The 23,945-nt window shown below is 39.4% G+C and overlaps 1 protein-coding gene and 2 long non-coding RNA genes across 3 annotated transcripts in view; all 3 read right to left on the reverse strand.

Moving 5' to 3' along the window:
• Positions 1–23,945, reverse strand: part of LOC306980133 — a 26,025-nt gene continuing 2,080 nt past the window's right edge. The window contains exons 3-4 of the long non-coding RNA XR_013793996.1: positions 23,631–23,939; positions 1–70 (exon numbers count right to left, since the gene is read on the reverse strand). This is a non-coding gene — a long non-coding RNA (uncharacterized lncRNA). The remainder of the gene's footprint in view (positions 71–23,630; positions 23,940–23,945) is intronic.
• On the reverse strand, positions 1,714–2,629 carry LOC306979721. The gene is made up of 3 exons (XR_013793957.1): positions 2,561–2,629; positions 1,895–2,080; positions 1,714–1,826 (listed from the first exon to the last, which is right to left on the reverse strand). It is a non-coding gene; the product is annotated as an uncharacterized lncRNA (long non-coding RNA).
• Positions 5,739–23,945, reverse strand: part of LOC306979444 (uncharacterized protein) — a gene marked incomplete at its 3' end in the record, with an annotated part of 27,485 nt that continues 9,278 nt past the window's right edge. Inside the window, exons 2-5 of the mRNA XM_079578396.1 lie at positions 22,852–22,896; positions 8,342–8,431; positions 6,067–6,107; positions 5,739–5,996 (exon numbers count right to left, since the gene is read on the reverse strand). Coding sequence (XP_079434522.1) covers positions 5,739–5,996; positions 6,067–6,107; positions 8,342–8,390 — 348 coding nt within the window. The 5' untranslated portion in view covers positions 8,391–8,431; positions 22,852–22,896. The remainder of the gene's footprint in view (positions 5,997–6,066; positions 6,108–8,341; positions 8,432–22,851; positions 22,897–23,945) is intronic.

Below are 23,945 nucleotides of genomic sequence, written 5' to 3' on the forward strand. Positions count from 1 at the left end.
AGTTTGGCGTCGTTCAGTCAGTGAGTCATGACGTTATGTGAAGTTAAGCGATAGAAGAAACACCACTCACCTAAGGTCAGCTCCAGTCGACAGATGATCTTGGGCTCAAGCTCGTTTCTATGTTCTGTGTCATTCCCACTTCCAAACCAGTAAGTTCCTCCATCCTCTGCTGTTATGTTGAGTATTGTTACATTGAGCCTGTTTTCCGAGTCTTCAAGCCTAAACTTCCCAGGGTTTAGATCTGGCCTTGAACTGGTCACCAAACGTTCGCATTTATGGGGATCTTGCCCTTTACAAAAGAATTTATTCTCTTGGCCTCCCATTGGATATTCACATGAAACTTCGATGTTTTCTCCAATACGTCCTTCCTTCTGATGATCAGAAAAGTCTAGAAAGAATGAAATGCAACATTGTCTTTATACATGTTTATTTCCTCTCTTTATACCAGCTAATATTTGCGTTTTTGTTATTTTTATGATTGATACTAAATGGATTGTTACTATTTATTTGATTGTGATCATGTATTAATATCCCTCATATCCACTGTCTCTGTCTGTGCTGTCCAGTATTTAAGGTTTTGCCAAAAATATTACCAAGTTTTCTTTAAATTGATGATTTTTGTGATGTTCATAGTTTCACTTCCTTATTAGACACTGAAGAGGAAGTGACACAGCGGCAAACGATTTTAAACGGTTCCCATGCCAACCATATCATGTCAATACGTTTGCTAAGTGTGACGTCACACACAATAATAAGCTACTTCCGGGTTGAAATATCAACACTTTATCAACAGATTACACCTAATTACAATAATATATGTCACCATTTCTCCAGGCAAAATGAAGATATTTTGTTTTCAAAATAAGCCTTCATTGTGTATGAACAAAATAGTCGATCATTAATGTCAGAAAAGCATTACTAAAGAAAATCCAGAGTAAATCAGATGTTTAAAAAGAGTCTCGGCTCTATAGCAGGTTCAAATCAGCTAAATCCCATTAGAGTGAACAGGGATAAAGTTCTGCTGCGATGACATCACCACTAAACAAACTTTATCGATGTCATTTCCTGTCAGAGGCTTAAACAACTTCAAATAATAATAACTTAAACTCAAACTAGCAAAACTACTGGTTCACTGAAATAAAAATGATAATTATTATTTACAACAGATGTTTTATGTACTTTAAATCTCAGTTGTGACCACATCAGCAATTTCAACCAAAAGCAGTTGCAGTAAGTGAATATTGTCAATTAAAAAATGTGTTGAAATCAAGGCTAAAAGACTCAAATCCATACTTTTTATTGCATAATATGAAACTGCATTTCTTTGAAAACAACATGAAATAATTCTAAGTACACTCTGATTAGTGCTTGCGAACCCCCAGGGGTCCCCACCCCTCTGTTTGGGAAACACTGTAGTAGAAGAATTAAAAAGTAATTTCAGCAACATGCATGATTTCTATCGGAGTATTTTAGTGACTTCTCTTTGTAGCGACATATGAGACGTTTTGTTTGGCACTTACCGGAGCGAACAGTGATGTCGACTCTTCTGTACGACCAGTCAGAGAGATGCTTATGCTCTGCACACCAGTAAATGCCCTGGTCTCCTGGAGTGATGTCGGTAATTGTCACACGTAGACCATGTCGCTGTGACAACAAGTACTTTCCATTTGGGTTCAATAATGAGACGTCTTTACAATCAAAATCACCAGTTTCTTTGCAGAAATACAACTGTCCATGTTGGTCACTTGATTCGGGGCGACCACATCTAATTTTAGCCTGGGCTTCGTTGTAGACAGTGCGGTTCATCTCAGGTTTTGTGCAATTCACTGGAAGCAATTTCATTACAATTTAGCTAAACCTACATCATCATTCAAACAAAAGTGATTTCTCTTACCGATTCTAAACTCTACTCTCTCTGGAGTCGGACAGAGGGTTCCATTGTCTTCTCGCTGTAGATTTCTCACCACAACAGTGTTATTGATGATCCTGGTTCTGCTCATTGGGAGGGTATTGTTGTCCGGGCTTTCACAGGTGAAGTTGACCCATCCTCCTTCACATCCAACCCCTGTCTCTGCCCGCACTGTGAGTAGAAAATACACACATTTTACAGGTAATTTACTTGTTACAATTTTGCTCTAGTTTGAGAAATGTTGTGACGTGTGAAGTTACCAACAAATGTGTCAAATCTGTGCAGGTTAAACTCGACAGCTGTACTTTACTTTTACTTATATTAGCGTAATATGTGACCAGTAGTATTCTTTTACCTAATTAATGAAGCAAAGTACTGCATTGCTGCCCATACGGTGCAACACAAAACATGTGAGAGTTGCTCAATCAACTCAACAGACGTCAGTCCCCTCGGTTTTCTTTGTAACTTTGTAAATCCTCTACGCCATAATATCATCCATCTTGCACATGTGAAAAGGTACATTTGATTCTAATTTCAATAAAAAAAACGGTTTCCATTTTGACATCCGTGAGTTGTATTTCACACAGGTGATTACTGGAAATACCCGCTTTGAACACATTATGATATGGTAAACATATAACATATTTTTACCTGTAGCCACTGAAAAAGCAAGAAGAAGAAAGATGATCATGTTGCCGTGTGTCTTCGCCTCGTTCATGATGGAAATGTTTGTCTGTTTCTGTCACCTCTCTTGTCTAGATCGAATCTTATCTTTTGCTCTTTTTCCGTTTTCCTGTGGTTAAAACACTGACGCACCTTCACTCTGCCTCATCTACACACTACACGGTGCTATGAAAACATTGATTCAGCTTTAGCATAACATAGTTTATTCTAAGAGACTTTAAAGCCGGCCGAGTTCGCCTACATGATCCGCTCCAGCGCCAACATGAGCTGCGTCTGAAACCATCAAATTCCAGCCTCTAAGTACTAACACGAGCAACTAATCCTTAACCTTTCATGGGGTCGACTGTTAGATCTATGCAGTTAGTGAACTAGAGCTTCAGCAGCATTTGCACAATTCGACCGTCCTTACCCAGGGGAAGGGGAAGTGACATCACTGACAGCTGCTGTTCTCCTTCTTTAAAGGAACAGGCCACCGTTTTTACATACTGAGATATGTTCTTACCTGAGCTTTGATGAGTTCTTTAGGACCTGTCTGATCTTCCCCCGTGCCTTCAGTCACGTAAACACAGTGCAGACGGCGTTAGCATTTAGCCTCTCCCCTCTCCTCTATAGCTCCAAAACAGGTCAAGATAGAAGCTACCAAGCTCTTCCACGTTTTCCCTATTTAAATATGGTTACGTGAAGTGTTCCACTACAAAGTATAATTACACAAAATTAAACAATGTGGATTTTCTAAGCGGATAAAAGGGGGGACTATACTGTAAGGCGTAATAATACCAGGAGTAATTTGGCATCCGCACAATAAAGTGAAGATTACTGCGCGGATTTCGACATAAAGTGAAGTCTGTCATTCTATCATGTAAAAGGTGTCTTGTTATTGTACAACTGAAAGAGTAGTCCACTCACAAAGTTAAAAATAATATTTATTTAGAGGAAACATCTTGACATTACATACATGTACGTTTACTGCAAAAGATTTTTATTCAACAAGTCAACTTTACATTTCCATAAAACTAAAATAGACTAAATAAGAACTATTTAATAAAAGCATTCGTCTTACAGTGTTGTGGCATTAGCAAATGTATCAGCAAATTGCAAAGAGAGCAACTATGCAGGGTTTCCGTGGGGTTTTAAAAAGCATTAAGAGGGCCTTCAATGTTTAACCTCTTATCTCCCGCCTGAACCGAGAGATCTTTTTCCTCACGTCATCAGATTTTTTTTCCAGCATTTTTTTTTTCATTTTTTGGTCCATTTTTTGTCCATTTTTTATCACATTTTTGTCATTTTTTTGTCATTTTTTCGTCAATTTTTTGTAATTTTCTTGTCAAATTTTTAATCACATTTTTGTGACATTTTCATCATTGTTTTCGTCTCAGTTTTGTTGCTATTTTCACACCGTTTTTTCCAGAAGCTTTTGGATTGGGGTAAAGCCAAACTGGAGAAAATGTTCAGGTGGGAGTTAAGGGGTTGAAAAGCATTAAATGGAGATATTTATATTACATATATATATATTTATGGAGTATTAATAATTATCTGAGGTTCGGGAGCAGGAACACACCTCCCGGCCGCCGGCCTCTTCAAACCCCCCGTCTCCTAACCTTGTCCTCTCGTTCGTGGTTTCCGGCATCAATAAACGTTATTGTTCAGCGTATCTGAGCTTATGATCCGTGTGAGTGAAATGAGATTTAAACTGGCATCAAATCTAAATTTATTGGAAAATCAACAATAGGTTCACCGAATAAAACAAAAATGATGGTCTAAAACACATTCAGTTGTATGTCTGTGTGGGCTCTCAGTCGTGCAGGAGTTGTCCATCTTCTATGATTGTTCTTGAGTCGTCTTCTGTGTTTTGCAGTTGAAGTGTCCAATGTTTCGCCTCTCAGCCACAAGGCTTCGTCAGAGCACTCAAGTTCAGTTAAGCCCGCAACCCAGATAAAGACCATGGGGAGAGGTTTCGCTATTAGTCCCTCCCAGGGCCGTGGGAAGATATTTTGGCTATAGGGGGTGCTGAGAGACAAGATTGCCCCCCAAAACGCTATTTATTCAACCCCTTAACTCCCACCTGAACCGAGCACATTTTCTCCAGTTTGGCTTTACCCCAATCCAAAAGCTTCTGGAAAAAAGGTGTGAGAATAGCGACAGAGCTGAGACGAAAACAATGATGAAGATGTGACAAAAAATGCCATAAAAGACAAAAAAAGACAAAAAAAATGGACCAAAAAATGTAACAAAAAATGCCAAAAAATGCCAAAAAAAGGTGACAAAAAAAGACAAAAAATGACAAAAAAAATTGACAAAAAAGTGACAAAAAATGTGACAAAAAAGACAAAAAATGACAAAAAAATGACAAAAAATGTGACAAAAAATGTGGCAAAAAATGACAAAAAATGACAAAAAATGTGACAATAAAAGACAAAAAATGACAAAAAATGTGACAAAAAATGTGACAAAAAATGACAAAAAAAATGACCAAAAATGACGAAAAATGTGGCAAAAAAAATGACAAAAAATGTGACAAAAAAGAAAAATGAAAAAAATTAAAATGAAAAAAAAAAAAGTGACAAAAAATGACAATAGATTTACAAAAAATGAGTTGAAAACCCCCCTCAAAAAAATTGAAAAAATCTGATGATGTGAGGGAAAAGATCCATTTAGATGAGTTTTGTAGACCTTAGCTTTCAAATGAGGTGCTACACTGGCCTACAGGATTTGGGTAAAGCTGAACTGGAGAAAATGCTCTCGGTTCAGGCGGGAGTTAAGAGGTCAACATTCCTTGTAATGCATAGACGATCCACCAGGGGGTGCTGTAGCGCCCTCAGCACCCTGGGTTCCCACGGCCTTGGTCCCTCCCCTTTGACAGCTACTCCTACCTCGGTAAACATCTTTGTAGTTTAAGATTGTTTGTTGTTCGACCTGACACAGGAGCTTCAGTCTGAACAGTCCTAATCTCAGCCGATCACTGCCAACTACCCGCCTACTGATCTGTCCAGGGTCTAGTTTAGTGCACTGACGAAGCCTTTTGGATGCGAGGCGAAACGTTCGACGCTTCAACTACAGAGTACAGAAAACGACACAAGAACCTTAATGAAGATATTCCTGCAAACAATATTTACTTTACTCTACCCCGAAAACACTCCCCATTGCATCAGTACTTTGTGTTAACGTTGCAGTACAGGGGCTCCTCAGACGGGGCCTCTTGGATGGTGCATGTGTCTGCTCCCTTATTGAACACAGTGCTGTATTGACAGTGAGAGGAGCTGGGTTTGGGCTCAGAGGTGTTTCCCCTTGATTGATCAACGGCCTCATAGTGAAGTGACGTCTTACAGGGATCGGCTGTGGCGTAGACCGTGGTCACTGCCTTCCTTACGGTCGGCGACTGCACCTCCTCATAGACGCACTCCTCCTTTAGACCAAATCACCAGACTTTAACTTTTACATCTTTGTTATTCATGAACGGACCAAGTTGTACAAACCTGTCTGTTATTCTGAGGCGGCGCATCATTTCTTCTTTTGCCTGAAGAAATTCACAATAAGAAAACAGTAAACACATTGAAAAACCCTCAAAGGGACGCACTGAGTGTCACTAACAGGCCAACAACACCTCTCATGTGACACAATATGAAGGTGGGAAACGCGTCATACAAGGAGGCAGGACCGAGCCAGGGGGGAAGAAAACCTCTCATGGCATCTTTCTCTCTGGCGTTTTCTACTATAAGCATATTTATCAGGTAAAAACAAAGTCAAGCTAAAATCGGGTCCATATGGATGTTGTAGCGGCCAGCGGCCCTACACCACTGGCTACTATGGCTCGCAAAGTAACAAGGTGTTTAGCAGGCGTGAAAGAGCCACTTACTCCTGTGTTAAGTGAAGAATCCTTTTTATTTCCATGTAGTTCAACAGCTTAAAGGAACAGGCCACCGTTTTTACATACTGAGATATGTTCTTACCTTAGCTTTGACGAGTTCTTTAGGACCTGTCTGATCTTCCCCCGTGCCTTCAGTCACGTAAACACAGCGCAGACGGCGTTAGCATTTAGCCTCTCCCTCTCTCCTCTATAGCTCCAAAACAGGTCAAGTTAGAAGCTACCAAGCTCTTCCATGTTTTCCCTATTTAAATATGGTTACGTGAAGTGTTACACTACAAAGTATGATTACACAAAATTAAACAATGTGGATTTTCTAAGCGGATAAAAGGGGGAACTATATTGTAAGGCGTAATAATACCAGGAGTAGTTTGGCATCCGCACAGTAAAGTGAAGATTACTGCGCTTAGAAAATCCACATTGTTTCATTTTGTGTAATTATACTTTGTAGTGGAACACTTCATGTAACCATATTTAAATAGGGAAAACGTGGAAGAGCTTGGTAGCTTCTATCTTGACCAGTTTTGGAGCTATAGAGGAGAGAGGGAGAGGCTAAATGCTAACGCGGGTGAAGACCAGACAGGTCCTAAAGAACTCGTCAAAGCTAAGGTAAGAACATATCTCAGTATGTAAAAATGGTGGCCTATTCCTTTAACACCACGGTCAAAAACTGTATGCCTTTACTCTGCCGCAATGAGCCCACTCCCTTCAGCCCTTAAATAGGCTCACCTGGACACACAAACAGGAAGTGCAGTGCCACCTAGTGGCTGGTGGTACACAGACATAAAGGGCCCCTAAATTGGCTCTTACAGATGTGTTTCCACAGCAAACTGTTCAGAAGAAGCGAAAAAAGGGCAGTCATAGCTAACGTTAGCATATGTAGCTTTCTGGTTAGCATTGTCCGTTTTTGAAGCATTTATAGGCTGGTGAACCACTTTTCTCCACTCCACGTCTGCATCTTTTTTTTGTTAAAAAAATATATTACTATTTCAGTAATTGGTGAAGTAATGGTGGAGATGTGAGAAAGTTTGTTCCTCACTTTGTTCCCCTCTGGTGAAGGGTCTGGATGCCACAGATGGAGTGATCAGTGCAGCTCCACTGAAGGACAACGCTAGCTTAAAGGGACTAGTTGGAAGTTATTATTTTTATACTCGACACTGCCACCTCAGGTCTTACACGCAACTGCAGTCTCTACATTAAACTCTTGCATGATGGTACTTCGGACCCGAAGTAAAAAGCTTCTGAGTGAACGTGCAGGATTCTTGAGGCAGTTGTGGTGAACAGGTCTGGGCTCATTCTACACATTAGGACATGGCTGGAGCACGTAGGGGGTAGAAAATACACAGTTTTAACATTTTTAAACTCCATCTAGTCCCTTTAAACCAGGGATAGGCGACGTCAGGCCTGGGGGCCAAATTCGGCCCTACAGGATAAAACTTTTGGCCCCAAGAGAATTTTGAAGAAACATGTATTCATAAATCAGAGACGTGAAAAGTACTCTAAAATGTGGAAAATACTGTCAATATTTTCACATTTCCCAGCAAAACACCCCATTAGGTCATATATTATGTGCAAAACTTATATTTGTAGAAAAAAGATGCTTTACTTTGGGCTAAATTTGTGTGTTTCGGCCCCTGGTGCTTTGGTAATAAAGAAAATCTTCCCTTCATGACATGAGCTTGCTACCCCTGCTTTAAACTCATCCAAACTAACCCTAATCATCAGCTTAAGGATAGTGGAGTTTACGAAAAGCTTTTTATTGAGATGAACTGAAATTAAACATGCCGTCTGTATCTATATCGAGACCATAAACCCTGAACGCAAACGTTTAGTCACTCCGTGTTGTGTTTGTGTGTATTTGAAGCAAGATGAATATAAATACTCACTATTTCTAATGAGAACGAGGACGGCCACCAGCAGCACCAGCACAGCCATGCAGACACACAGGATGGCGATGAAGAGATAAGTCAGAGCCTCTGCAAAAAGAGATGATGATGAGTTTAGAGCCTCAGGGTTCACAAACTTTCCAGGCCTCGACCCCCAAAACAGCAACGTGAACAACTGCACAAAAAAACTACTCCACAGTAACATGTGACTAGTGCTTGCTTGTTTCAAGGATTCTATTTAATCCAATTTATTTTAGCTAATAATTCATTGTATGTAAAATGAACAGGGTCATATTTTATTTTATTATTATTATTTTCTTTTTATATTGTCTTTTTTTTTAAATTTATCTTCTATTTTTTTCTCTTGTTTTCATTTCTGTTTGTTCTGTTTTGATCTTTCTTTAAGGAATTGCCTTCAGTGCATCTGTTTATGGTATCATTTGATGATATGATAATGGGTTGCCCCCGTGGCATCGAAGGATGGGTTAAATGCAGAGGACAAATTTCCCCACGGGGACAATAAAGAAAACAAACAAACAAACAAACAAACATGATGCTCATCTCAAGGGGGATTGGGGAAAAGAAATGGGGGGGGGAAGTGCTATGCCTGTGTACTGATAAAACTGTAAATGCAATAATGGCATCACACCAATAAAAAGTTGATTAAAAAAAAGTAAATATACTTTAAATTACAAATGCAATTTTCTTGTTTTTGAAAATTATTCCCTCCAATAATCTCACATCCTCACGACGCCCCTGAGAGTCATGAAGCCCTGGCCTCTGTCAGATGCTACTGTGCTCTATCTGTAAACAGGTTCTTACCAGGAGGCGGGTCAGTCGGCTCCTGATCTGGGAAATCTGTGGAAACATTAAGAAAAGAAGTTCAAGTTTGTGACAATTGTTTCAGAGGGTTTTTTGCCAATAACGGTTCTACCTTCACCAAATGTTGATTTGTTTACCTCAGGTTAGCAAATAAATAAATAAGATAAGTATGAACTGAATGAATGATGACAAACCTTCTGTTGGTCTGTAAATGCAGTAAATTAGAATAACTGCCTTGTATAAAATTGCTCTCTCAAAATGGCTGTAGCGAATGTCTTGAAATAGGCCTCTGTCTCTACTACAATTAGTTTTGGTTAAAGCTTCACTGTTGATTTAACTACAACATAGTGGTGCCGTGGGACGTAACCTGGTCATTTCTCTGTGACGGTCGTGATTGGTTCGGCCTCAGACGCCAATCAGTCACTTGTTTACCGTGTATGTCCAGACCCTCCTTCTTTTGCGCAGAAAAGAAGTGGGTGTGGTTTATCAGGCTACTCCTGACGGGCGTTATTTGTTAACACTTTAGTCTCGTCTCCACTATGGCTTTGTTCAGTCAGCGGGTCATGACGTTATGTGAAGTTAAGCGACAGAAGAAACACCAATCACCTACAGTCAGCTCCAGACGACAGAAGATCTCAAGCTCGGTTCTATGTTCTGTGTCATTCGCACTTCCAAACCAGTAAGTTCCTCCATCCTCTGCTGTTATGTCGAGTATTGTTACATTGAGCCCGTCTTCTGAGTCTTCAGATACCTTAATCTTCTTAGGGTATCGATCTGGAATTGAAGTGGTAAACAAATGTCCGCATTTATGGGGATCTTCCCCTTTACAGAATAATTTACTGTCTTGGCCTTCCTTTGGATATTCACATGAAACTTCAATGTTTTCTCCAATGCGTCCTTCCCTCTGAAGCTCAGAAAAGTCTAGAAAGAATGAAAAGCAACATTGTCTTTATACATATTTATTTCCTCTCTTTATACCAGCTAATATTTGTGTTTGGGGTATTTTTATGATTTATACTAAAGGGGTTCTTGCTATTAGTGATAATGTATTAATATCTCTCATATCCACTGTCTCTGTCACAATCTTTCTTCAATCAACTTGTTCTGTCCAATATTTAAAGCAGTACTAAGTAAATCTTGCCCCTAGAGGCCATAAGCACAACTGCAGGTGTCGTAGCAAGTTGAGATCTTTTTACTTATTAATTGTCTCGGAGAGTAAATACTACAGTGACAGAAAAGGCAAAGGTAGAGAGGGATATTATACATCCAATTACACCATGGAGATAATTTTTTTTCACTCAAACTTGGCTGTAAATATTGTTTAAGTGGCGCTAGCCCGCAGCTAGCTTTGCCCGTTAGCTAGTTTTTTTTTTTAGTTTAGTTAATTTATTTTCTTCGGTCATTATGAACATTTAAATCACATGTCACATGTTTTCCAAAGATCTTAGACATTATACAATAAGAAAACACATACATTAAGATTTTAATCTAAATGATGCCCGACCGAAGGGGTTTAGGCTGAAGCCAAGACTTATTCTGCCTAAACCCCTTTTACAACTGTGACTCTGTGTCCAAAGATGACACATTATACACTTTTTTTAATACCAACGATGGTAACACTTAAGCACAAAACTTAAACTTCAACAAACAAAAATTATGCTATGTGTCCTCGATCGACTTCTCTTCTAATGGTTTTCATTCAAGTGTTCTATACTTCTCTATCATGTTTGACTTATACATTTTCTTAAATGCTTTAATAGTTTTGGAGCCTTAAGTTGAATAGATAAACCGTTCCATAGATCAACGCCTTTAACTGATAAACACCTCCTCTTAGTATTCCTGTGCGCCAGAGGTTTCTGTAGCAGATCAGTTCCTCTAAGGTTGTATCTAGATTCTCTAGTTTGAAACATCTCCTGTAGACTCTGAGGGAGCCTGAGATTGTGAGCTTTGTACATCACAACTGCTGTGTAAACATCAACAAGATCATGCAATTTTAGGATATTTAGTCTGATAAAAAGGGGATTTGTTGGAGCCAAGTATTCTGCATGGCTGATCACTCTAACTGCTTTCTTTTGCAATAAAAAGAGAGGTTGTATGTTAGTTTTATAGGTATTCCCCCATATTTCCACACAATAGCTAAGGTATGGAAGGATGAGGGAATTGTACAGTATATATAATGCATTTTGATTGACAGAGGTTTTAATTTTACATAGTATGGCAATAATTTTAGAAATTTTAGTCTTTAGTGTATTTATGTGCGCTTACCAATTTAACTTATCATCAATATTGATTCCCAAAAACTTTGTTACATACACCCTTTCGATTTCTACATCCCCAATTTTGAGTTGACACGGTTTATTTACTTCCTTGTTTCCAAATACAATATATTTAGTTTTAGGCATATTTATGGAAAGCTTATTTATATCAAACCATTTTTTTAGTATCTTAAGCTCAGTTCCTACTGTATTTAAGAGCAGCTCGAGATCTTTTCCAGAACAGAACAGACTGGTATCATCAGCAAATAGGATACATTGTAATTTGTTGAGGACTTCAGTGATTTCATTAATGTACATGATACATAATTTAGGTCCCAAAACGGAGCCCTGAGGAACACCGTGGGTTATTTTTTCCTCCTTTGAGTTGATGTTATTAATATGTACGTACTGATTTCGATCACTTAGATAACTTTTTAGCCAAGTGTGAGCTCGGCCCCTGACACCAAACCCTTCAAGTTTATTTAAAAGCAATGAATGGTCTATTGCGTCAAAGGCCTTGCTGAGGTCAATAAAGACTCCAACAGCATACTCCTTGTTCTCAATAGATGTTGATATCTTTTCTACTAGTTCGGTGACTGCCATTGAAGTGGACCTATTGGATCTAAAACCGTACTGATGTTCACTTAACAGGTTATGCTTGTCTACAAAGCTATCAAGTCGTCTGACAAATAGCTTTTCTAATATTTTTGAAAACTGCGAAAGTAATGAGATCGGTCTGTAATTGGTAAACTGTTGCTTTTCCCCACTTTTAAAAATAGGTATTACTTTGGCGGTTTTCATTTTACTTGGGAAGATACCGGTTATAAAAGACTGATTACATATATGCATGAAAGGAGTGACAATAAAATCAATAATTTCTTTCACGAGGACCATATCTATGTCAGATCCATCTGCTGATCTCTTAGCTTTGAAGGAATGTACAATTTCAATGATTTCGCTCTCACTAACACTTTTAATGAAAAGTGAGCTAGGATTATTTTTTACATTTCTTTCTTCAAATTCTTTTGCCTGTTTGCTTCTCCTTCGTGATTCCATTAGTGTGTATTGGTGACTCCGACCCGGTGCCAGTTAAGTTGCAGTTGTGGTTTTCTGGTCAGAGACACCAGGCGGAGATGAAAGACCCTCCAATCATTCCATGAACACTTGTATTACCGCCAGTTGGTAAAAATATAAGTACTTCCACCCCACCAGCCCTTCAGAATCCTCCCCCTCAGCAGATCCTCCCTTTTTGTTTTGTGATGCTACTTCGTTTACCCCTGAAGTGTGTTCCATTAGCAGGTCTTTTTGGACCAAGGCAGGACACTCGCCTTGGACTGGAAGGAAGTGAGTTTGGAGGCACTGCCTTCAACACCAAGGCAAGGCAAGGTACCTCGGCTTTGGGAAACAGCCAATGAGTCAAACTGCTGTGGAACTTTATGTCATTTCCTGTCAGAGACTTAAAAAAAAAAAATCAAATAAAAATCATTTTTTTAATAATAATAATTATTTACAACAGATGTCATATGTACTTTAAATCTCAGTTGTGACCACATCAGCAATTTCAACTATACAGCAGTTGTAGTAAGTGAATATTGCCTACGGTCATGTGACTCCAAGCACAGGCCGGCCTAAAACTAGCAGTTGTGCAGTGCAGTGTTTTTCAACCACAGTGCCGTTGTCTGGTGTGCCTTGGGAAATCATCCAATTTCACCTTTTTTTCAAAAAAAAATTTTAAGCAATATATTGTAATACTCTTCCATATCAGTAAGTGGCCACAGGTCGCTCATTTCTTTTAGACAAGAGAATTAGTGATGCATGGATGTGGCTCGTGAGACTATACGGTGTTCCTAAGACACTGGGTCTGGGACTTGGCTCAAAAAAAGTTGAAAAACAGTGGTGTAGTGGTTCCCAACCTTTGTTGTGTCACGTACGTTTCTTTAAAACTTTAAGAGATTAACACTTTGAGATTGTGGCAATTATTAAAAAAAATTAATTGATTCTGATTCTGTTTAAATCGAGGCTAAAAGTCTCAAATCCACACTTTTTATTGCATTGTATAATTGTAATTGACAATAACATGAAATAATTAAGAAGTAAAGTACACTCTGATGAGTGCTTGCGAATCCCCAGGGGTCCCCAAACCGAGGGGCTGTTTGGGAAACACTGTATTTAATTCAAAGCAATTTCAGCAACATGCATCATTTCTATTGGAGTGTTTTGTATCACTGAGTGACTTCTCTTTGTAGCAACATATGAGAACTTTTGTTTGGCACTTACCGGAGCGAACAGTGATGTCGACTCTTCTGTACGACCAGTCAGAGAGATGCTTATGCTCTGCACACCAGTAAATGCCCTGGTCTTCTGGAGTGATGTCGTTAATTGTCACATGTAGATTTTTTCCCTGTGACATCGAGTACTTTCCGTATGGGTTCAATAATGAGACGTCTTCACAATCAAAATCAACAGTTTCTTTGCAGAAATACAACTGTCCATGTAGTTGGTCACTGGATTCGGGGCGACCGCATCTAATTATAGTTTGGGCTTTGTTGTAGACAGTGCGCTTCATCTTAGATTTTGTGCAATTCACTGGAAGCAATTGAATTACAATTTAGCTAAACCTACATTATTATTCGAAAACAAAAGTGATTTCTCTTACCGATTCTAAACTCTACTCTCTCTGGAGTCGGACAGAGGGTTCCATTGTCTTCTCGCTGTAGATTTCTCACCACAACTTTGTCATTGATGATCCTGGTTCTGTTCATTGGGAGGCTCTTGTTGTCCGGGCTTTCACAGGTGAAGTTGACCCATCCTCCTTCACATCCAACCCCTGTCTCTGCCCGCACTGTGAATAGAAAATACACACATTTTACAGGTAATTTACTTGTTACTATTTTGCTCTAGTTTGGGGAATGTTGTGATGTGTGAAGTTACCACTGAATGTGTTAAATCTGTCCAGGTTAAACTCGACAGCTGTACTTTTAGAACTCTTTTACTTATGTTAGTGTAATATTTGACCAGCAGTATTCTTTTACCTAATGAATGAAGCAAAGTACTGCATTGCTGCCCATACGGTGCAACATAAAACATGTGAGAGTTGCTCAACAGACGTCAGTCCCCTCTGTTTTCTTTGTAACTCAGAGGAAATTATCTTCTACGACAGAGCCCTTTGTATCTGAACAAACTGTCCCAGACTTTGATCCATAATATCATCAGTTTTGTCACTATGTGCATGTGAAAAGGTCCATTGATTTGAATTTCAATACAAAAATACAGCTTCCATTTTGACGTCCGTGAGTTATATTTCACACAGTTGATTACCAGAAACACCCTGAGAATGTTAACTTTGAACACTTTTAAGTTATAATTTATACATATATATTTAAAAACATAATATTTTTACCTGTAGCCCCTGAAAAAGCAAGAAGAAGAAAGATGATCATGTTGCCGTGTGTCTTCGCCTCGTTCATGATGGAAATGTTTGTCTTTTCCTGTCCAGATCGAATCATGTCTTTTGCTCTTTTTCCGTTTGCCTGTGGTTAAAACCCTGACGCTTGTTCACTCGGCCTCATCTACGCACTACACGGCTCTAGAGGCTTTAAATATGGACCAGATTATAGGAGTCCAGTACTTTATTCACTTATTTATTTGATGAGGACGATGCACATTAATGAACATCTGCATTGAAACAACAAAAACAAGAACAGACCGATTATAGACACAACACAGAAAAACACAGAAAATAAAACAAACAATGTGACAGAAATTAAAAAGTATGAGAAATGTAAAAGAGTCACTTAATGTTCATAAGACCGGTTTAAGTAACTTTGAGTTTACTTTTAAACATAGGAAATGTGGGACATTCCTTAAAGGGATATTTCAGGATTTTTGACATAGGGCCTCATTTCCTAGTTATCCAGAGTGTTGCTGATTTCTGGAGATATTTGTTTTTCTAATTCATGCAGTTCTTATGTTTGAAGAGTTTCGTGGCACTAAGCTAGTGCAAGGCTAGTGCATTTCTATGCTAGCCTGCATTAAAAACAGTGTGACCCGCTCCACAGAGCACCTGAGGCAAATCACTTATAACACCAGACTAACCATATAAATGTCTGTGTCGATAGAATAATTTTTGGAATATAACTGACCTGCATCACATGAATGATCGCATTTTGAGGGACTATTTTCTAGCAGATCACTCCGCCGCTGCGTAGCTTATACAAACACGAAGCTGATGCTGCTCAAATATAAGTTATTTTAAATGCAAAGTGTTGAAATTACTCTATCGACACAGACATTTATATGGTTAGTCTGGAGTTATAAGTGATTTGCCTCAGGTGCTCTGTGGAGCGGGTCAGACTGTTTTTAATGCAGGCTAGCTGATGCCATAGGAATGCGCTAGCCTTGCACTAGCCTAGCGCCACGAAACTCTTCATACAAAAGAACTGCATGAATTACAAAAAAACTATAAGAGTAAATTATCTGAGACTGGCTTGTAGAACAACTTGTGCTAAAGTAGTGAAAGCAGTCAAAAAAGCAAAAATAAAGTCCGAGGCACTCAAGTCATATAGCAAAAATAAAAGTCCTTCATCAGGGCAGAACCTGTGTGGTCGAAACGCGTAGGCTGGTCCATACTTAATAAAGGACTTTTATTTTTGCTATATGACTTGAGTGCCTCAGACTTTATTTAGCTTTTTTGACTGCTTTCGCTACTTACCACAAGCTTTTTTCTACAAGCCAGTCTCAGCTAATTTACTCTTATGTAAGCTCAGCCCAGTCTGTGAAGAGCACCGGTGATGCCTTCTCACTTCATCCCATTGATGCACTCGCCCTCATCTATTTTCATTTGCAAAAAAAATATCTCCAGAAATCCGCAACGCTCTGGATAACTAGGAAATGAGGCCCTATGTCAAAAATCCTGAAATATCCCTTTAACAGGAATGTCCCACAGAGGAGAGACTGTTCCATAACTTCACAGAACATTTCTCTGCATCTCTTTGACGTCCAACTTATTAAACAATATTCAATATCTGATAAGATCTTAGAATTTAAAAACATTTTGGCTGCCCCCAAATGACGAATTTGATAACATTTCGTAGCTTAAATTTGACTGGATTCCATATTCTGTCTTATATATTCTTTTTCATATGTTTTCTAAAACGTAGAGCAACAAAAATGTCAGAAAGCAACTCACTAAACTTGCTCTTCTCCGCTCACTCCTTCAGGCCGGGCAACTTTGTCCAGACGAACGAGACAAACTTTATTCATCCATGAGGGAAATTGCATTGTCACAGTCGCTCAATAATAGAATCTTACAAACAATATAGATTAGATTGGTTTATTTGAAACGGGACAGTGCTATTTTTTATTCATTCCAATACAAGCATAATAATACATTTAGAAGTAAAATTAGTAGCAATATAAATGACAATGAAAACTAGCTAAAGGCACACACTTGTTACAATATTAAAACACACAAAAAAACACTAAAGAAAAGGCTAATTTATCCAAATATACAATTCAGCACAGCAGGTTTGATTCTTAGGGCCAGATCTTGTGACTGTCGCAGTCCGTGCGCAACTCTAAACGCAACGTGGTGCACGCGCGATCTTGCATGTTGCGCTAAAGGCTGCGCCACTGGGGAGAGGGCGTTATTTAAGAAAAAGAGGCCGACTGAGGCTGGTTCATTACAAGCAGCACTTGGAGCCGCTCTTCTGTGGCAACGTTCACATTATGTTCCTCTTTACATCACTCTGCCTTTTCTTCCTTAGAATCGACGTCAAATTGAAAACAAAAGGGAAATTGCCTTGAAAAGTCTGTCTGAGCGTAGGTTACGCAGGCTTACTTTGATACAGTAGATCAACGCGCACACGCCTAACACCAAAACAACAAGTTTTCCATAAGTAAACCACACATGCCTCAAGTGCCACAACACCAGGTCTAATCTGCGTTTTAAGGGGACATTTCCATCGTGTGTCAGTCTTTACCTCCTGATGATGCTCCTTGTGTGGCCACAGCTCAGTCCAAGAAAGAAGCACATTTCACAGGGCGCAGAGCAACTTTTTTTTTCTTACCAATTCAGCCACTCCAAAAATCCTGATGCAGTTTTCTTGCAACTACTGCATAACTCTGCAACTCCTCCACAGCCGATATGACAGTTTATGATCCTGTATATTTCGTAACCTTTCGTATACGAACGGTGTCCAACACGATCTACATTCTTTAATCTTTATTAAACATTGCGCTGCATCATCCATGTTACGCGTGTACAAGAGAACCCCCCCTCCCGACCCACCGCCTTCCGCAGGTCTGGGGAAAGCATGGGGAGGGGGCGGCACCACAACATCACAATGCGAGTCTGTCCCCCCCCCTCCTGTCCTGCCCACTTTTTGCGCCAGGTATGACAATGAAGATTGCAAGGAGCGCCACCGTCTGCGCAGTCGTCTTCTCTACAGCCTGCGCTACGAACTACAAGATCTGGCCCTTAATGTTGGTTGATGCACATGTTAATGAGCTATATTAAAAAAAATGGTAAAGGCCTTGTAAGTGCTGAGCTGTTTAACCTCCTCAGGTATTGAGTTCCACTCAGCGGCGCCCCTCACTGACCAGGCCGAGCCACTGAAAGCTCTTCTGTGCAGAGGGATGACACAGTCGCCTCTTACGGAGCCTCGAGTGACGCGCTCAGAGCTGTTTCTTTCATGTACGTCAGTATCGAAACACTCAGTGCTCTTTGACATAGTTTCAAATGGTAAATGGTCTCAATTTATACAACACTTTTCTACCTTCATTAGGCCCAAAGCTCTTTACAGCAAGGAACCAGTCACCCATTCATACACCAATGTACGCAGACACTGGAGGTCTTGCCCAAGGACACAACGACAGTGGGCGCCTGCAGGAGCTGGGATTCAAACCCCCGACCCACTCCACCATCTGTGTCCTTTTAGTTCAACACTGGTACATTTCTTTCTTAAAGCAATCTCAAAATCTGAATTTTGTTTTAGCAAGTAGCAGTTTCCTCTGGCTTTCTGTAGAAACACGCCCAGACTTCCTCTTGATTAAAGATCTGACGTCATGTCAGTGTTAGAAATGTGGTTTAAGTTGGTGAATCATGTAAGTCATGATATTAAAACATATTTGAGCATTAAAAATAATTCAAATTGACTTTCTTCTTCCAGTATAAACCCTGTTATCCAAAATATTATGTCTCAGTGGAGCCTTATTATGTAAAGACAGCTCAGTGTTTTTCACAAAGTCCTGCAAACCATATATAGAGCACACATGTTTTACTATACCCCATAAAACACTCCCCATTGCATTAGTACTTTCTGTTAACGTTGCAGTACTGGGGCTCCTCTTGGATGGTGCATGTGTCTGCTCTCTTATTGAACACTGTGCTGTATTGACAGTGAGAGGAGCTGGGTTTGGGCTCAGAGGTGTTTCCCCTTGATTGATCAACGGCCTCATAGTGAAGTGAGTCCTGACAGGGATCGGCTGCCCTCCTCGCGGTCGGCGGCTGCACCTCCTCACAGTCGTACTCCTCCTTTAGACCAAATCATGAGACTTTAACTTTTTTTTAATGTTATTATTCATGAACGGACCAAGTTGTACAAACCTGTGTGTTATTCTGTGGTGGCGCGTCATTTCTTCTTTTGCCTGACGAAAATCACAAAAAGAAAACAGTAAATACATTGGAAAAGTGTGACATATCGTGAGTACAGCATGTGCCCAGTCCAAAACAATACTTTGGCCTTAAAGGTGCATTATGCAACTTTTATGTGGGAAAAAAGAGGTAAAGGCATTTACAACTTGTTTAATAAAAACCTGTGTAGGAAATACAATGCAATATAAAATATATGATGAAAAATGTCACAGTTTCAACAGAAAAAATAATGGACTTAAAGATGAAAACTTTTACATTTCTAAGAGCATTGGCTGCATGTGTCCGGATCCTGGACATGATGCCAAAAGGGTAATGGTGGGTCCTGAAGCTGCACCATTCAAGAACCACTGGTTAATATGAGAAACCCGATCATAATCAGACTAATGCAATAATGTCTATCTAGGACTGTGCAATTAATCGAAATTCGATTACGATTTCGATTACAACAGTAAATGATTACAAAATTAGCATAATCGCAAAAAATCGCTTATAATTTTTTTGTTCAATTTTTTTTTTTCAAATTTGTTTTTTTTTACATTTTTTTCCTAATTTTTAATTTTTGGATTTTTGTCACTTTTTTGATGGATTTTTGTCACTTTTTTGATGGATTTTTGTCACTTTTTTGATGGATTTTTGTCACTTTTTTGATGGATTTTTGTCACTTTTTTGATGGATTTTTGTCATTTTTTTGATGGATTTTTGTCACTTTTTTGATGGATTTTTGTCATTTTTTTGATGGATTTTTGTCACTTTTTTGATGGATTTTTGTCTTTTTTCAGCTGGATTTTTTGTCTTTTTTTTGCTGGATTTTTGTCACTTTTTTAATGGATTTTTGTCATTTTTTGGATGGATTTTTGTCATTTTTTTATGGATTTTTGTCTTTTTTTTTGATGGATTTTTGTCTTTTTTTTGATGGATTTTTGTCACTTTTTGATGGATTTTTTGTCTTTTTTTGATGGATTTTTGTCATTTTTCGATGAATTTTTGTCATTTTTTTGATGGATTTTTGTCACTTTTTTGATGGATTTTTGTCATTTTTTTGATGGATTTTTGTCACGTTTTTGATGGATTTTTGTCATTTTTTTGATGGATTTTTGTCACTTTTTTGATGGATTTTTGTCTTTTTTCTGCTGGATTTTTTGTCTTTTTTTGCTGGATTTTTGTCACTTTTTTAATGGATTTTTGTCTTTTTTCTGCTGGACTTTTTGTCTTTTTTTGCTGGATTTTTGTCACTTTTTTAATGGATTTTTGTCATTTTTTGGATGGATTTTTGTCTTTTTTTAATGGATTTTTGTCACTTTTTTGATGGATTTTTGTCACTTTTTTGATGGATTTTTTTAAAGGCAACAAATAATCGTTTGAATAATCGTGATTTCAATTATGACAAAAATAATCGTGATTATTATGTTTTCAATAATCGAGCAGCCCTATGTCTATCTATTATTATCTATTTTAATGTCTAATCTATTATGTAAACTGGCTAATCTGATAAATTAATCCGATAACTAGCATTATGTGAAGTCGACACAAAACCCCAAATTCTCCAGCTGCACCTGGGCATGAGGGAAAGGCCACAAAGTCCTCAATCACGTGCATTCTACTGTGTTTAGTCCTGACTCTGGGACCAGGAGACCACGCCCTGACGTAAAGAATGAAAGGAGAGATGGAATAAAAAGAATCAAAATCAAATAAATAATGGTGAATGGGCTCAACTTCTACAGCGCCTTTATCTTCATCAGGCCCAAAGCGCTTTAAAGGAAGGGAACCGGTCACCCATTCACTCTCTCATTCATACACCAATGAGCGCAGACACTGGAGGCAAGGGGGGGGAAGTGTCTTGCCCAAGGACACGACGACAGTGTGCACCTGCGGGAATTGGGATTTGAACCCCCGACTTTCCAACCACGAGACGACCCGCTGTGCCACCTGCACTACTGTCGCCCCAAACGAAAACAAAGAAAGAAGGAAAAAATAAGGAAGAAAAGAAAGAAAGAAAGAAAGAAAGAAAGAAAGAAAGAAAGAAAGAAAGAAAGAAAGAAAGAAAGAAAGAAAGAAAGAAAGAAAGAAAGAAAGAAAAGAGTGATGCAGTTGGTAGTGTGGGTCGTCTCATGATCGTTGGGTTGGGGGTTCATCCCGCCTCCTGAAGATGCACGCTGTCGTTGTGTCCTTGGGCAAGACACTTCACCCACCTGGCCTCCAGTGTCTGTCGGTTCATTTCCTACTCCCTTATTACTGCAAAAATGTACTTCTGACGTCATGGAAGGACCAGCGGTACCGACGGACAAAATGGGGCTTCGAGATCTGTCTAATACTTTACATTGGAAAAAATGAGATATTTGCTGAAGGATAATCTCTCAGGTTTTTATAATCCTGGGCGCACCCTTCGAGATCGGGTGAGGAGCTCAGTTACCCGAGGGGAGCTCGGAGTAGAGTCGCTGCTCCTCCACGTCGAAAGGAGCAGCTGAGGTGGCTCGGGCATCTGTTCCGGATGCCTCCTGGTCGTCTCCCGCGGGAGGTGTTCCAGGCATGTCCTAGTGGGACGAGGCCTCGTGGAAGACCCAGGACACGGTGGTGGGACTATGTCTCCGAGCTGGCCTGGTGTCGCCTAGGGGTCCCCCCAGAACAGCTGGTGTGTGTGGACCGGGAAGTTTGGGCATCTCTGCTGAGACTGCTGCCCCCGCGACCCGGCCCCGGATAAAGCGGAAGAAAATGGATGGATGGATGGATGGATGGCTTTTTTATAATATTTGGCAACCCTTCATAGATTTCTTACAATCAGTATCTGTATAAAAACATATTTTATTTCATTTTATTTGTATAAACTTTTATTTTACTTCTTGCTACAACATTGTACTCCATTCCCGCTCTATCTTTGTTTTGCTTTTTTGTTCCTTTTGTTTTGGTTTGGTTTATTTGCACATATACAAAAATATATATATAGATAAGATAAGATAAGATAAGATAAGATAAGATAAGATAAGATAAGATAAGATAAGATAAGATAAGATAAGATAAGATAAGATAAGATAAGACAAGATAATCCTTAATTGATCTCACAATGGAGAAATTCATTTGTTACAGTCGGCGTTCAAGAAGATCACTCAGAGTTGTGCAAAAACAGACAAGAAAATGTGCAACCAGTTAAATAGAACAAAAAGGAGGTATCCCATGTACAACAAGCAAAGCAGAAATACAACAATAGGTGAACAACAACAATAAAAATAGGATAAAAAACTAGAACAGGTCATATAAGCAAAATGTGCTCAATAAAATACTTTACAAAAAACATATACTGAGACAATGAACCGTTGCCTTTGAGTGTTTTGCATATTTGAAACAAAATGAACATAAATCCAACCAACTGCTGGAAAACTCACCTTTTTTAATCAGGACGATGACGACGACCAGCAGCACCAGCACAGCCACGCAGACACACAGGGAGACGATGGACAGATAAGAATGAGGATCTGCAAAAAAGTCCTGATCAGTTTGGATCACGAACAAATGGAGACCTCCAGAGTACTTGTACTTGTTTTAAGGATTCTGTTTAATCTATTTTATTTTAGCTCATGATCAATTTATGCAAATATCTATATATGCTTTAAATTACAAAATACATAACTCAATTATCTTTTTTTTAAATTATACAACCAAATAATCTCCCATCCTCACAACGCCCCGGGAGTCACGACCCACACTTTGTGAAGCCCTGGCCTCTAGGATGCTTTGTAATGTGAGCTGTTTCCTAAGTTGTGCTCTATCTGTAAACAAGTTCTCACCAGGAAGCGGGTCGGTCGGCCCCGGATCTGAGAAACCTGGAGAAACTTTAGAAAAAGAAGTTCAGGTTTGTGACAATTCTTGGGGTTTCAGCCGGTTACGGTTCTACCTTTACAAAATGTTGATTTGTTTACCAAATAAATAAATAATCCAGCCGCCCCCAAAAATGTATCTAAAGGTAAACCAATCAGTGCCCCTCCCCTTCTGACGGCCATTATGTGTTAACATCGTCTTGTCTCCAGTATGTTCAGTCAGTGGGCGTGACGTTATGTGAAGTTAAAGGGGGGGTATTATGCAAAATGGACTTTTTCAAGCTTTCCAGCATGTTATTATGTCATTCCCTCATTAAAAACATGCCTGAAGTGTTGCCTTGGCACATTCACATATTTTTGAGTAATCTGTGAAAACTCTGATGGCGGCCATTTTAGGGATAGGTTTGCCTGAGTCCTCCTAGGAACGCCCCCACCTCCTGGAGACGCCTCCGAGCTTTCGTCACCAGCCGAGTAACCGACCACTGCTCCTCAGCAGAACCCCCTCCCCACTGATGCCACAGACAGCGTGTGGAGGGGGCGTGTCGGAAAGGCTCAGAGGTTCTTAAAGAGACAGAGGCCTATTACAAGACATTCACTACAGCCATTTTATACAAGGCTGTTATTCTAATTTACTGCATTTACAGACCAACAGAAGGTTTGTCATCATTGTAGTGTGATATAGACTGGTGCTATGGGACTGAAAAAAGCAGAATACCCCCTCTTTAAGCGGTAGAAGAAACACCACTCACCGATCGTCAGCTCCAGCCGACAGAATATCTCGAGTCCATGTTCTGTGGCTTTCTCACATCCAAACCAGTAAGTTCCTTGATCTCCTGCTGTTACGTTGAGAATTGTTACATTGAGCCTGTCTTCCGGGTCTTCAAACTGAGTAAACTTCTCAGGGTTTAGATCTGGCATTGAGCTGGTCACCAAATGTTCACAGGTGTCTGGATCTTCTCCTTTACAGAAGAATTTATTCTCTTGGCCTCCCTTTGGATATTCACATGACAGTTCAACGTCTTCTCCAATATGTCCATTCTCCTGATGATCAGCAAAGTCTAGAA

The sequence above is a fragment of the Gobius niger genome, assembly GCF_951799975.1.
Source record: "Gobius niger genome assembly, chromosome: 20".
In the NCBI taxonomy this organism is placed as follows: Eukaryota; Metazoa; Chordata; class Actinopteri; order Gobiiformes; family Gobiidae; genus Gobius; species Gobius niger.